The sequence below is a fragment of the Erinaceus europaeus genome, chromosome 8, assembly GCF_950295315.1.
Source record: "Erinaceus europaeus chromosome 8, mEriEur2.1, whole genome shotgun sequence".
Classification (NCBI taxonomy): domain Eukaryota; kingdom Metazoa; phylum Chordata; class Mammalia; order Eulipotyphla; family Erinaceidae; genus Erinaceus; species Erinaceus europaeus.
Window position 1 is genome coordinate 15347730 of NC_080169.1, and position 15059 is coordinate 15362788.

Below are 15059 nucleotides of genomic sequence, written 5' to 3' on the forward strand. Positions count from 1 at the left end.
TGGGAACAGAACTTGGGACCTCATCCTTAGAAATTTGGTGCCATTTGATCCCCGGTAGCACATGTACCAGAGTGATGTCTGGTTCTTTCTCTCCTCTGATCTTTCTCATTAATAAATAAATAAAATATTTAAAAAAAAATTTGGTGCCCTACTCACGGCACCACCTCTTCCCTAATTCTATATTCCAAGACTGGTAGTGTGGCTCATATTGGATGACCCCAGCTCCAACTCTTTCCAAACTTCCTTTTTGCTACCAAATGCCCTGAAGTGGTGAACTTGATACACCTTCCCTTAACTCTTTGAAGCCCAGTGACATCTTTTATTTTTCCTAAAGATTTATTATATATATTGGTGGGGTAGAGGGGAGAAAGAGATACCAGAGTATCACTCGGATACTTGTGGGGTGGGGGCTCCAATAAGGAACCTCAGGCGTGGAAGTTCAGTGCTCTGCCGGTTGGAGTCCTTTTTCCTGGCCATGGCCAGTGATACCTCATTCAAAGAAGTTGGTTACTCTTGCAGGAAGTTACAAAGTAAAGTAGAGCCTCATAGCCGTACTGTCGGTGTTACAGCCTCTGTTGTCGTGGTTTCCTTTAGATAACACAGCTTAAAAATTACCTGGGAAAATGTTGACATCTTTGTTTGTTTGTTTCTTATAAACTATGCTTAAAAGCAGAGATCAGATTTTTTTTAAAGGATTTTTTTTTTTTTAAATTTCATTTTTGAGAGAGATTCAGATACACACAGAGAAAAACAGCAGAGCACAACTCAGCTCTGGCTTATGGTGGCGTGGGGGATTGAACCTGGGACTTAGGAGCCTCAGGCATGAGAGTCTGTTTGCATAGTCATTATGCTATCTCCCCGCCCCAGAGATGAGATTTTATCCTACCACTTTTCTATGCTTTACATTATAAATTTTGTTTTAAAATTTATTTGTTAATCTCTTTTGTTGTCCTTGTTGTTATAGTTATTATTGTTGTTGTTATTGATGTCATCGTTCTTGGGTAGGACAGAGAGAAATGGAAAGAGGAGGGGAAGACGGGGAGAGAAAGGTAGACACCTGCAGACTTGCTATCACTGCCTGTGAAGTGACTCCCCTGCAGGTAGGGAGCCGCTTGAACCCGGATCCTTTCGCCAGTGAGCCACATACACTTTACCTGCTGCGCTACCGCCCAGCTCTACATTATGAAAAATTTGAAGATACGTCTTTCTTCCCCCCCTTTTATTTTAGCTTCTTCTTCTAGCGTTTGCCCTTCTTCCGTAGCCAGTCAACAGCGTCAGGTTGAGCCTGATGTAAAGTTTCGAGACCTCCTTTGAATCTGGAGAGGTGGCAGTCGTTGACTATGTGGGTCATAGTCTGTCTGGAGCCGCAGGGGCAGTTCGGGTCGTCTCTGGCTCCCCAGTGATGGAACATAGCGGCGCACCGGCCATGGCCTGTTTGATAGCGATTGAGGAGGGCCCAATCATAACGTGCTAGGTCAAAGCCGGGTTGATACTTGCAGGGGTCTGTGATGAGGTGTTTGCTCTTTACCTCAGCTGACTGCCAACTCTGTTTCCAAGAGACTGGAACAGAGAAGTTCAGTGTAGGCGTAGGGGACCAGATTAGGTGACGAGACGTCAAGTGTTGGACAGGGTGGGCGAAGATATCCGAGTATATTGGCAGGTCCGGTCGAGCGTAGACGTGGGAAATGAACTTAGATGATGTCGCATCCCGACGAATATCTGGCGGGGCCATGTTGCTAAGAACTGGCAGCCATGGAACCGGGGTGGAACGGATGGTTCCAGAAATGATCCTCATGGAGGAATATAATTTGGAATCGACCAAGTGGACATGGGGGCTACGGAACCATACTGGGGCACAGTATTCTGCAGTGGAATAGCATAATGCCAGAGATGATGATCGTAGTGTGGAAGCGCTCGCGCCCCATGAGGAGCTGGCCAGTCTTGCAATGATGTGATTCCTCGCGCCCACCTTTGCTGCAGTTTTTATGAGATGTTTGTGAAATGACAGAGTGCGATCGAGAGTAACGCCAAGATAGACTGGCTGGGCTTCATGCCGGATTCTCGTATCGCCAAGCTGCACATTAAGCTCACGCGAGGCCAAGGCATGGTGTAGATGGAAAACAGATGATACCGTTTTTGCAGTGCTAGGGATTAGTCGCCATTTTTTACAGTAATCAGATATCAGAGACATGTCTTTCGTGAGTGTTTCCTCAAGGATGTCGAACTTTGATGCCTGAGTTGCACAGCAGATGTCATTGGCATAGATGAACTTCCTTGAAGAAGTTTCTGGGAGGTCATTGATGTAAATATTAAATTGCGTAGGAGCCAGAACAGAGCCCTGGGGGAGGCCACTTGAGACAAGTCTCCATCTGCTAGACTTGTCACCCAGATGCACTCGGAATCTTCTGTTTTGGAGAAGAAACGATACAGTGTTGGCCACCCATGGAGGCAGGCATCTTGAGATCTTGACTAGGAGACCACGGTGCTTCTTAGCTTAATCCCTCACTCCTGACCAAGAGATAAAGCAGGGTGGGGGAGAGATAATACAGTGGTTGTATAAAGAGACTCTCACACCCCAAGGATCCAAAGCTCCAGGCTTAATTCAGCTTCTCTGCCAAGCCAGACAGCACTGCTAGGCCCTGTGAGTTTCTAAACAAGTCCCATTTATAGTCTGTAGGTTCTGAGGCAGCTATTCACTATGTTCTCATCAGGAGAACAATATGGAAAGGCTCCCACTATACAGCCCCACTGCTAGGCCACCGAGGTGGGCTCTTCACCTGAGTTTTCTGGTCAGTTCTCTGTTCCCAGATGTCAGCACACATGTTCCCAGATGTTCCCAGATGTCCAGCCTCTGAGGGCAGTAGCAATGGAGACTCACAGTTGCATTTGGTGATTTTTAGAGGAGTCCTCTCCTCCCTTCAGCCCCCTTTTGTTTGGTAAAACAGACTGGAGGTGGTGCCTCAACTGGTAAACTGCCAGACTGTTAACAGCCTCTTAGTCTCTCCCTAGGCTCCTCTCTGTCCAGGAGCCACACGTGTTTGCACTCACCAGTGATTTGGTGGGTTCCTGAAGTGTTCTAGTCCTGTCTTGTTGCGGTCCCAGATGATCTCCTTTGGTATTCCTAGTTTGAGAGATGCATTTGTTAATGATCTGTTCATGTAGAATACATCATTATCTAAGAGACAGTTTAGAATAAGGCACACTTAACCAAATACAGATCACACTTCTTTTTATGATATACATATTTTTAAACATTTATTTATAAAATAAAAAATAAAAAAAAAATCGACAAGTCCATAGGATAAGAAGGGTACAATTCCACATAGTTCCCACCACCAGAGTTCCGTATCCCATCCCCTCCCTTGAAAGCTTTCCTATTCTTTATCCCTCTGAGAGCATGGACCCAGGATCATTATGGGGTGCAGAAGGTGGAAGGTCTGGCTTCTGTAATTGCTTCCTTGCTGGACATAGGCATTGACAGGTCAATCCATACTCCCATCCTGTTCCTATCTTTCCCTAGTGGGGCAGGGATCTGGGGAGGTGGGGTTCCAGGGCACTTCTGATTCTGAACTGTGAAATTGTATGTTTGAGGTCTTGATTCCTCCAAAGGGGAAAAAAAAATCCAGTTGCTATCACCCCTGAAAACATGTTTTCGGGATTCGGGCGGTAACACAGCGGGTTAAAGCGTGGTGGTGCGAAGCACGAGGACTGGCCTAAGAATCCTGGTTTGAGCCCCCGGCTCCCCACCTGCAGGGGAGTGGCTTCACAGGCGGTGAAGCAGGTCTGCAGGTGTCCATCTTTCTCTCCCCGTCTCTGTCTACCCCTCCTCTCTCCATTTCTCTCTGTCCTATCCAACAATAATGACATCAATAACAACTACAACAAGAAAACAAGGACAGCAAAAAGGGAATAAATAAATTAATTAACAAATACTATAAAAACATGTTTTCATCACACTTTCTGGTTTTGACAATTTTTATTTTATTTACTTCTAGCAATAATAAGCATTATATTTGTGGTCACCTACATTTTTCACTAAGCCCTCCTGTTTTTACTAACTGTGTGTTTAGAATTTTAAACTGACTTTTAAAACAGAGACTAATGTCCCTTGTCTTTCCTTTAGCCTCCAGTCAGTGGACTTTGAAGCTGTGGCAATCACAGTGAAAGAGTTAGTCCGGTATTCACTCAGTATAAACCCAAACAATCACTCCTGGTTAGTTATTCAGGCGGACATTTATTTTGGTAAGTGAGATATTTGGTTGCTTTTGTGTTGTTTTTTGTAGCTAGAAGTGAAAATGTGAAAATGTTACCACACTAAAAAGTGAAAATTTTATCACACTATTTTATTAAATTTAAAACTTATGTTTGACATTATCTCTTGTTCTTATGTAACACTGAAAAAATATACATATAATGTGTATCATTTTTCTACATAGAACCTTTGGCTCATATGCTTAAAATTTTTCTTTTAGTGGGGCCAGGTGGTGGCGCACCTGGTTAAGTGCACACATTACAGTGCACAAGGACCCAGGTTCAAGCCCCAGGTCCACACCTGCAGGGGGGAAGCTTCACAAGCGGTGAAGCAGGGCTGCAAGTGTCTCTCTTGTTTCTCTTCCTCTCTACCTCCCCACCCCTCTCAATTTCTCTCAGTCTCTATCTAATAATAAAAATAAATAAAATAAAAATAAAAATTTAAAATTGTTATTTTTTTTAGTAAATGAAGTCTTCCATTTATTGGTGTTTCTTCTTTTTTTTAAACATAGCCATTATATTACCTTCCCTACTTGATTTATTTTTTTTATATTTTGTATTTATTTTATTTTTATTTCTTTTACCAGAGCACTGCTCAGCTCTGGCTTATGGCGGTGTGGGGGATTGAACCTGGGATTTTGGAGCCTCAGGCATGAGAATGTCTTTGCATAACCATTATGCTATCTACCCCAGGCCTTCTTTTTTTTTTTTTTCAAATCTTTATTTGTTTATTTATTTATTATTGGATAAAGATAGAAATTGAGTGGTTCGGTAGGTGGTGCAGCTGCTAAGGTACTAGACTCTCAAGCATGAGGTCCTGAATTCAGTCCCCGGCAGCACATGTACCAGAGTGATGTGTGGTTCTTTCTCTCTCGCTCCTATCTTTCTCATTAATAAATAAATAAAATCTTTAAAAAAGAAAAAGATAGACATTGAGGGGGGAGAGGAGATAGAGAGGGAAGGAGACAGAGAGACACCTGAAGCCTTGCTTTACCACTTTGTGAAGTTTCCCCTGCAGGGGGAGACCAAGGATTTGAACCTGGGTCCTTGCGCACTGTAATTTAAGTGCTTAAACAGGTGTGCCACGGCCTGGCACCTCATACTTGACACTTCATACTTGAGAACTTATTGCTTTATTCACTGCACCTCCTCTCAGGCCCCGTCATGGCACATTTTACTAGCTTGGGATCTTATAGTAAGGTCTTTATTTTATTTAATTCTTTTTTTAAAATTATTTAATAGAGGATGGGAGGGAGAAAGGGAGAAAGGACCCCAGGCCAGCACTCTGATATATACAGTGCCAGGGATTGAATTTGAGACCTCACACACACAAATTTTGTACTCAGCCAGTAAACCTCCTTCCCAGTCAGAGTTAGTGAGTGAGAGAGAGATATCATAGGAGACAGGAGCTTCACCTCTCTAGGCTGACTTTTTCAGGTAGAGACAGACCATGAGAAAGGGGAGTAGGGGAGAAAGAAGAGAGAAAGTCCCCACAAACCTGAAGGTTCCTCCAGCGTAGTGGGGGTCAGGCTCTGCCCTGGGTCACACCCACAGCATAGCAACTCAGCACCATCTAGCTGAGCTATTTTGCTGGCCTCCCAGCCACCTTGGAGGGAACTCCATTTTGAATTTACCTTATATATGGGGTTAAAGGGTAGTCTAGTTTCATTCTGTTGTACAACGATTTGGCTCTCCCAACACCGTTTGTCAGAGACTCTTCTTACTCCCTTATATAGTCTTGGAATATCACACATTAAATACTGGTAAAATATGGATTTATTTCTGGACATTTAAATAAATTCCATTGGACTCAGTTTTTAGTTCAGACCGCACAGTTTTACATACTTGCACTTTGTAGCATAGTTTGAAGTCAGGTGGCTTGATGCCTCCATTTTTCATTTCCTTTTTTTTTGTAAATTCTTATTAATTAGATAGAGACAGAGAGAAATTAGAAGGGGGGGTGATAGAGAGGGAGAGACACAAAGAGAGAGAGAGAGAGACACCTGCAGCACTGCTTTACCACTCATGAAGCTTCCCCCCTGCAGGTGGGGACTGGGGGCTTGAACCTGGGTCCTTATGCACTGTAAGGTGTGCACTCAACCAAGTGAGGCACCACCTGGGCCCCCTCATTTTTCATTTTCTTCTTCAAGATTACCCTAGCTCTTTAAAGATGGCTTTAGGTTTGTTGTTGCTATTATTTGTTTGTTTAAATTGGCAGCGTAGTCATTGTTGGGGCTCGGAGCTGGCACTATGAATCGACTGCTTTTGGTGGCCAGTCATTTTTTCTAATTTTCTTTCTGTTTTATTTATTTATTTATTTTTATTTTTTAAAATTTATTTTATTTATTCATTCCCTTTTGTTGCCCTTGTTGTTTTTTTTATTGTTGTAGTTATTGTTGGATAGGACAGAGAGAAATGGAGAGAGGAGGGGAAGACAGAGAGGAGGAGAGAAAGATAGACACCTGCAGACCTGCTTCACCGCCTGTGAAGCGACTCCCCTGCAGGTGGGGAGCCGGGGTTCAAACCGGGATCCTTATGCTGGTCCTTGTGCTTTGCGCCACCTGCGCTTAACCCGCTGCGCTACAGCCCGACTCCCTTCTTTCTGTTTTATTGAATAGGACACAGAGAGAAGTAGATATTGAGAGGGGAGGGGGAAATAGAGAGGAAGGAAGCTAGATAGACACCTATAGACCTGCTTTGCTGCTCGTGAAGCGTCCTGCCTACAGGTGGGGATTGTGGGCTTATGTGTGGTAATACGTATGCTTAACTAGGTGTGCCTCAGCTCAGTCCCCCTTTTTTAAAAAAGACTTATTTCATTTATTTATGCATGTGAGATTCACATGAGAGAGAATGATAAGCCAGAATACCATCGCAGTATATGCAGAGCCAGGACTCAAACTGGAAACCTCAGGCCTGCAAATACTGCCAGTTGAGTTACTGTATTTTTCTAGCCACCTCTCCCTCCCTCTCTCCCTCTTTTCCTCCCTTCCTCCCTCCCTCCCTTCTTTTCTTTTTTTTTTCTTATATTTTAAATAAGTTTAAATTTGATGGAAAATAAAAAGGTTATAATTTACAATTAAATAATGATCATGTTGACTGCCTTTTTCATTCACTAACAAATGCTCATCCAGTAAGTGTACCAGATATTTACAGAATTGAGCAAAGTTTTTCAGATTTGGCTGTTTTAAGGTTCTGAAACCTGTCCATGGTAACCTAGAAGCTGATTCAGAGGATAATTTTTTTTTTTTTTACCAGAGCACTACTCACCTCTGGCTTGTGGCCCTGTGGGGGATTGAAGCTGGGACTTGAGAGCCTCAGGCATGAAAGTCTTTTTGCATAACCAGTATGCTATATCCCCACCCAGTGTTTTTTTTTTTTTTTTTAAATTGTTGTGTTCTTAAAAACAGAATCCTAGGGGCTGGGTGGTGGCCCACCTCGTTGAGCACACATGTTACAGTGTGCAAGGTTGCAGGTTCAAGCCCCTGGTCACGACCTGCAGGGGGAAAGCTTCACAAGTGGTGGAGCAGGGCTGCAGGTATCTCTCTGTTTCTCTCCCTCTCTATCTCCCCCTTCCTTCTCGATTTCTGGCTGTTTCTATCCAAAAAATAAATAAAGAGAATTAAAAATAAATTTAAAAAAACCAAAACACCAGAATCCTAAAATTTTCCTTCTGGTAGATTTTTTTTAGTCTAATATAAGATTTACAATATCTATGCTACTATATATGAGCTAAAATTTCTAATTGTCATCACTTCAGGATCAATTTTAAGGAATTACTTATTTTAATTAATTAATTTAAATATTTATTCTCTTTTGTTGCCCTTGTTGTTTTATTGTTGTAGTTATTGATGTCATCATTGTTGGATAGGACAGAGAGAGATGGAGAGAGGAGGGGAAGACAGAGAGGGGGAGAGAAAGACAGACACCTGCAGACCTGCTTCACCACTTGTGAAGTGACTCCCCTGCAGGTGGGGAGCCGGGGGCTTGAACCGGGATACCTGTGCCGGTCCTTGCGCTTTGCGCCACCTGCACTTAACCCTCTGCGCTACCGCCCGGCTCCCTTATTTTATTTTTTAAAAATTATCTTTATTTGTTGGATAGAGACAGAAATTGAGAGGGGAGGGGGAGATAGTGAGGGAGACAGAGAGACACCTGCAGCACTGCTTCAGCACTTGCAAAACTTCCCCCTTATAGGTGGGGACCGGAGCCTCAAACTTGGGTCTTTGTGCACTGTAACATGCACTCAACCTGGTGTGCCACTACCCAGCACTGGAGTTATTTATTGTCTATCAAAGCACTGCAGAGCTCTGCCTTTTGGTGGTGGTTCTGAGATTATATCTGGGACCTCAGAGCCTCAGGCACTAAAGTCTTATTGTATAACCATTATAGTATCTCTCCTACTCAGCATTTTTTTTTTTAAAGAGAAACTTTAAATGTAGAAGTGGAAAGAATAGTATAATGAACCTTATGTATGTGCCATCAGCTTTAACCATAATCAACTCAGTGACCAGTCTTGTTTAATCTCACCCACATTACCACACTCTCGAAAATTGTTTTGGAGTGAATAATTGTCCATTTGAATGTTCATTTTTATCTTTGAAATAGTACATTAAGATCTTTTTAAAGTTTTTTTTTAATATTTATTCCCTTTTGTTGTTCTTGTTTTTTATTATTGTAGTTGTTATTGATGTTGTCTTTGTTGGATAAGACGGAGAGAAATGGAGAGAGGAGGGGAAGACAGAGGGGGAGAGAAAGACAGACACCTGCAGACCTGCTTCACCGCCTGTGAAGTGACTCCCCTGCAGGTGGGGAGCCGGGGACCTTAAGCCGGTCCTTGTGCTTTGCATTGTGTGCGCTTAACCCACTGTGCTACCGCCCAACTCCCCCCCCCTTTTCTTTTTTTTTTTTTTTAAAGATTTTATTTATTAATGAGAAAGAACCCTACATCACTCTGGTACATGTCCAGCCGGGGATCCAAATCCAGACCTCATGTGTGAGATTCTAGAGCTTTATCCATTGCACCACCTCCTGGACCACTATCTTAACATTTTTATTCAGGATAGATTAACTAAATAACCTCAGAAAGTTTAAGGTACAGTTCTAATACGACAATTTGGGAAATAAATAATAAATTCTGTACTAGTATCATTGGCAAGAAATTTAAACTAAATTGTTGGTCAATCAGTTTTGGAAGGCAATGGATCTAATATATTACTTCCTTAAGGTGCTTAAAAATGATTTAAAAAAAACACCCGTTTCTTAGTGTTGTCCTGAATAAGTATAATCCTTAGGTATATGGTTTGAATCTATTGTCAGCTTAATGGAATGCTAAACTTGACTCTTCACAGAAGAGACCCGTTCTCGTGTTTGCTCCATCTAACCGTAGGTCATTTTTTCCCCCCCACTTCAGCAACAAATCAGTATTCTGCAGCCCTGCACTATTATCTCCAGGCAGGAGCTGTATGTTCTGATTTTTTTAATAAGGCTGTCCCCCCTGATGTTTATACAGATCAGGTAAGTTGCCTTACTGGGCTTTCATATCTACTTTTAAATGTTCTCCTTTCTGGGTTCCTTTTTTTTTTTCTTTTTGTTAATTAAAAAAATTTATTTTCCCTTTTGTTACCCTTTTTTTTTTTTTCTGAGCTTACTTATTTTCACTTGTTTGGTTGTAACTCCCAAATTAATTGTTGCAGACCAGTGTGTTTTCCTTATGCCAGTCCTTGCGCTTTGAGCCACCTGCACTTAACCCGCTGCGCTGCTGCCTGACTCCTGACCAGTGTGTTTTCCATATTCCCTCCCCACAAGACTATATTGCTGCTACTTTGATTTACCTCCACTCACCTCACACTCAACCTGACTAGAACTGATTTCAGTGCACTGCTTCAGCAGAATTTTCTCCTGATTACCCCCCCACACACACACATATACATACATACAAAGCAAATAACATACCAAGCGTTTTTTTTTTTTTTTTTTAGCTATTTGAGTTGACCAAGCTCAAATCCTGAAGGTCATCCTCTTTACTGATCCTCCCACTGATATCAAACAAACCTTCAAGGCATATTGATTCTAGCTCCTCAGTCTCCAGTTTGTTCATTTTCTTCCACAATACATTATACTTCCCTCTGTTAATTTTTTTTAATTTATTTTTTATTTAAGAAAGGATAAATTAACAAAACCATAGGGTAGGAGGGGTACAACTCCACACAATTCCCATCGCCCAATCTCCATATCCCACCCCCTCCCCCGATAGCTTTCCCATTCTCTATCCCTCAGGGAGCATGGACCCAGGGTCATTGTGGGTTGCAGAAGGTAGAAGGTCTGGCTTCTGTAATTGCTTCCCTGCTGAGCATGGGCGTTGACTGGTCAGTCCATACTCCCAGTCTGCCTCTCTCTTTCCCTAGTAGGGTGGGTCTCTGGGGAAGCGGAACTCTAGGACATATTGGTGGGTTCCCTCTGTTAAGTTTAAGCTGCCAGTCTGTCATCATTTAAAGAGTGGCTTCTGACTAAAGTTTTATTTAATAAATGGATATTGAAATAAGATTGGCTTTCTTTCTCTCTCTCTCTCTCTCTTTCCTCCAGGTTTATCTTTGGGGTTCGATGCCTGCACTATAAATCCACTGCTCCCGGAGGCTATTTTTTCCTCTTTTGTTGCCCTTGTTGTTTATCATTGTTGTTGTTATTGCTGTCATTGTTATTGGTTAGGACAGAGAGAAATCAAGAGAGGAGGGGAAGATGGGTGGAGGGGGGAGGAGGAGAAAGATAGACACCTGCAGACCTGCTTTACCACCTGTGAAACGACTGCCCTGCAGGTGGGGAGCCGGGGGCTTGAACCGGGATCCTTATGCCTTGTGCCATGTTGCTTAACCCACTGCGTTACCGCCTGGCCCCAAGATTGGCATTTTTATTAACAAGGATTTAAAACCAAATAGATTTTACTTGAAATATATATGCATATTCTATTTTTCTTTATTAAAATATCCATTCATTAATAAGGGAGGGAGAGAGAGAGCAAGAGTGCCAGAGCTTCACCCCGGTGCATGTAATCTGGGGCCTCATGTTTGTTTGTTTTTTTAAATTTTTTTATATTTATTTTCCATTTTGTTGCCCTTGTTGTTTTTCATTGTTGTAGTTATTACTGTTGTTGTTATTGATGTCATTGTTGGATAGGACAGAGAGAAATGGAGAGAGGAGGGGAAGACAGAGTAGGAGAGAAAGATAGATACCTACAGACCTGCTTCACCACCTGTGAAGCGACTCCCCTGCAGATGGGGAGCCGGGGGCTCGAACCCGGATCTTTACATCTGTCCTTGTGCTTTGCACTTAACTTGCTGCCTTACCGCCGGACTCCCCAGGGCCTCGTGTTTTATCCATTCTACCACTTTACAGCCTCCAAGGCCACCATTGCCACAATAAATCCATTCTTTCTTTCCCTTCCTTCTCCTTCTCCTTTTTTTTTAACCAGAGTTACTGCTGGGACTCAGTGAATACATGAAGATTCCACCACTCTGGGTGACCTTTCTTTCTTTCTTTCTTTCTTTCTTTCTTTCTTTCTTTCTTTCTTTCTTTCTTTCATGATAGAGGGCAGAGAGAGAGAGGGAGACAGAAAAGGAGTCATGTCTGCAGCATTGCTTCTGAAGCACCACTTATGAAGCTTTCCCCCTACAGGTTGGGGACCAAGTGCTTGAACCTAGATCTTTGCTCATGGTAATGTGTGTTCTTGTTGGGCAGAGCCAGCTTCCCCCTGCTTATCCCTATGGTCTATTTACATAACCAGTTACCCAGGAACCACCCTGCCTGCAGGGCATTGGTTTAATTCCACTGGGTCACTGTCTTTTTGCTCCGCCCCCTCTGGTAGTCACCCTGATTTCCACCTGTCTCTTTTTGCTCCACCCTCTCTACGGCACATCCTGTTTCCGCCTTACTTGTCGAGTATATATACAGCTGCTCTTCTGTTTTAACACACTTGGGTTTGCCTTCCACCTCCAAGAGTTCCAGAATGTATCTCCTGCGGCCCTGGTTCCTGATCCCTCTCCCACACAGCAGCCTAGGTTGGCTCCAGTTGAGTTCTCTCCAACCCAGAGAGCACTTGCTCGGGAAGAAGCACCCTCAGGCTCTCCCGGCATGTTCCACCAGATATACCACCACTTGACCCCTGTACATTGTTTTCCTGGTGGTTTTTGTTTCATAGCAGAGCTGAATGAAAAGTAGTTTCTATATACCTCCCCCCATCCCCCCATTGATGCCGGCTTCTTCCTCTGTTGGCACACACATCAGAGTGGTACATTTGTTAGCATTAATGTTAACTAGTTTTGGGAACTAATCAGAATTTTGTTTTTATAGGTAATAAAACGAATGATAAAATGCTGTTCTTTGCTGAATTGCCACACACAGGTTAGTCTACATTATTACAATGTTGGTTCCCCCCCCCCCCCCCCCCCCCCCGCCACTGGAGTTATCGCTGGGGCTTGGTGCAGGCACTGTGAATCCACAGCTCTGGTGACCATTTTCTCCTTTTATTTTTTTCTGTTTTTTATTGGATAGGACAGAGAGAAATTGAGGGATGATGGGGGCTATAGTTAAGGAGTGAGAGACTTGCAGACCTACTTCACCACTCGTGAAACATTCCCCTTGCAGGGGGGGAGCACAGGCAGCCGGGGCTTGAACTTGGGTCCTTGCACATGGTAACATGTGCTTAATTTAATCTCATGGGCCACCACCCAGTCCCTGATGTTGGTTTATTTTCATGCATGTTAGAATTTATAATATGAAACATTGGAGTGGTTAAGTAGCTTTTATTTTTCTGTATCACAATTACCTAAATGTCTGCCTAGTAATTTGGTATATCCTTTCAATTTTTTAGTGGCTGATAAAATTTTAACTAAATGATGATACAAATTAGAAAACATTGGCCTTTGAACTTTTTATGTAGACAGTAAGCTTTCTCAAGTATGTCATCTTATATATATATATATATATTTTAATATTTATTCATTTTCCCTTTTTGTTGCCCTTGTTGTTTTATTGTTGTAGTTATTGTTGTTGTTATTGATGTCATTGTTGTTGGATAGGACAGAGAAATGGAAAGAGGAGGGGGAGACAGAGAGGGGGAGATAAAGAGAGACACCTGCAGACCTGCTTCACCACTTGTGAAGCAACTCCCCTGCATGCGGGGAGCTGGGGGCTTGAACCCGGATCTTTACGCGTCTGTGTGCTTTGCGCCACCTGCGCTTAACCTGTTGTGCTACCGCCTGACTTCCGTCTTATATTTAAGAAGTCATTATGTAAAATACTCATCACTAGTGAAATGTAAATCAGTGCCACACTGACATACCACTTCATATATATATATACACCACTTTGTGTCTGTAACTGAAAAATAGTAACTAGCGTCAATGAGTATGGAGGCATCATAGTTCTCATTTGTTGCCGATGGGAATGTAAAATGAGGCAACTTATTTGGAAAATCATTTGGCAGCTCTTTGAAAAGTAACATGCCCCTGGGAGAGTGTGGACGGGTTTCAGTTGTTCTTTCTGTAGGCAGAGACCTCACTCTTGTGCATCCCAGCTTGTACTAAAAATAAAGTCAGACACAGAATTCCTACGTGACCTAGAAATTCTGTGCCTTCGTATATAGCCATGAAAATTGAAAGCATATGCCCACAGAGAACATTCTCCATGAGTGTTCACAGCAACACTATGGATAATATCCAACAAAGTGAGAACAGCCTAACTGTCATCAGCTAAGGAATGAATAAACAAAATATGCTACGTGAATAAGCCATCTGACAGTGGGGATAATGCTCTAAAAAATGAACCCTGAGGTGATTTTGTTCTGTAAATGTCATAGTGTAGTTATATACGCTTAGCTAGTATAACTGATCTACTTATAAGCTATGTGGGAACCTCCTTGGTATATGCGATTCAACATTAAATGGAACATGACCTATACACACCGGAATATCATTCAGCTATGCTGTAACATAGCTGAATTGTAGAGTTATGAGTGGAAAAAAAATAGGCAAGAAAGATTTTATGGTATTATTCCATAAGTACATGGATTCTCCGAAGTAGGTAAATCTAGAGACAGCCTAACGATTAGTTATTACCAGAGACTTTAAGTGTGGAAAAATGGAGCTTTGGAATTTAATAATGGTTTTTGGAATTTGAATGGGACGGAGAACTATAGTGATTTGAAATCAGATAGAAGATCTTTGTTTTCTCTTACCGGAAGGCTTGTCAGCTGTGGTTAATGCCAGAGTTTGAGCCTCGGACCTCTGGTACTTTAGGTGTGAAAGTCTATTACATAAACTGTGATTGCCCTCACTCCTAGGTAGTAGTGATAATTCCTTCCCCTTTCCTCCACCTCTTTCCCTCTCTTCCCCACCTCCCCTTCTCTCCTTCCCCCATCCCCCATGCTCCCAGGGTACTGCTCAGCTCTGCATTATAGGGAGTGCAGGGGATTGAACCTGAGACCTGGTGCTTCAGGCACAAGTCTTTTGCATAACCATATAATAGGACCAAGAAAATTTAAGGGTGAGAGTAGGTAGGGAGAAAGACACCTGTAGTACTTGCTTCACCACTCTTGAAGCTTCTGTACAACTTTTTAACTATATGAAAAACTACTCAGTTGTGAACTCTGACAGTCTTGAAGACAGAAAGCCATCATGTTTTGTTCCCACATGTTTCCTCTAAGAGGAAATGAGTGTTTACAAGTTTACAAGATAGCTTAGAGGGGTGGCCTCTCCTAGGAGGCAGGTACCACTTTAAATACGCAAGGTTGGCTTGGTGAATTTTCTTTTCTGTTG

General features: G+C 42.6%; 1 protein-coding gene across 3 annotated transcripts in view; it reads left to right on the forward strand.

The window, feature by feature from the left end:
• The window catches only part of INTS8 (integrator complex subunit 8), a 74390-nt gene that overhangs the window by 50380 nt on the left and 8951 nt on the right, over positions 1-15059 (forward strand). Inside the window, exons 21-23 of one of the 3 annotated variants that reach the window (XM_060195973.1) lie at positions 4124-4242; positions 9662-9765; positions 12595-12645. In XM_060195973.1, coding sequence (XP_060051956.1) covers positions 4124-4242; positions 9662-9765; positions 12595-12645 — 274 coding nt within the window. Of the gene's footprint in view, positions 1-4123; positions 4243-9661; positions 9770-12594; positions 12646-15059 lie in introns of those variants that run through there. The other 2 variants (XR_009551140.1, XM_060195974.1) reach the window with 2 other exon arrangements.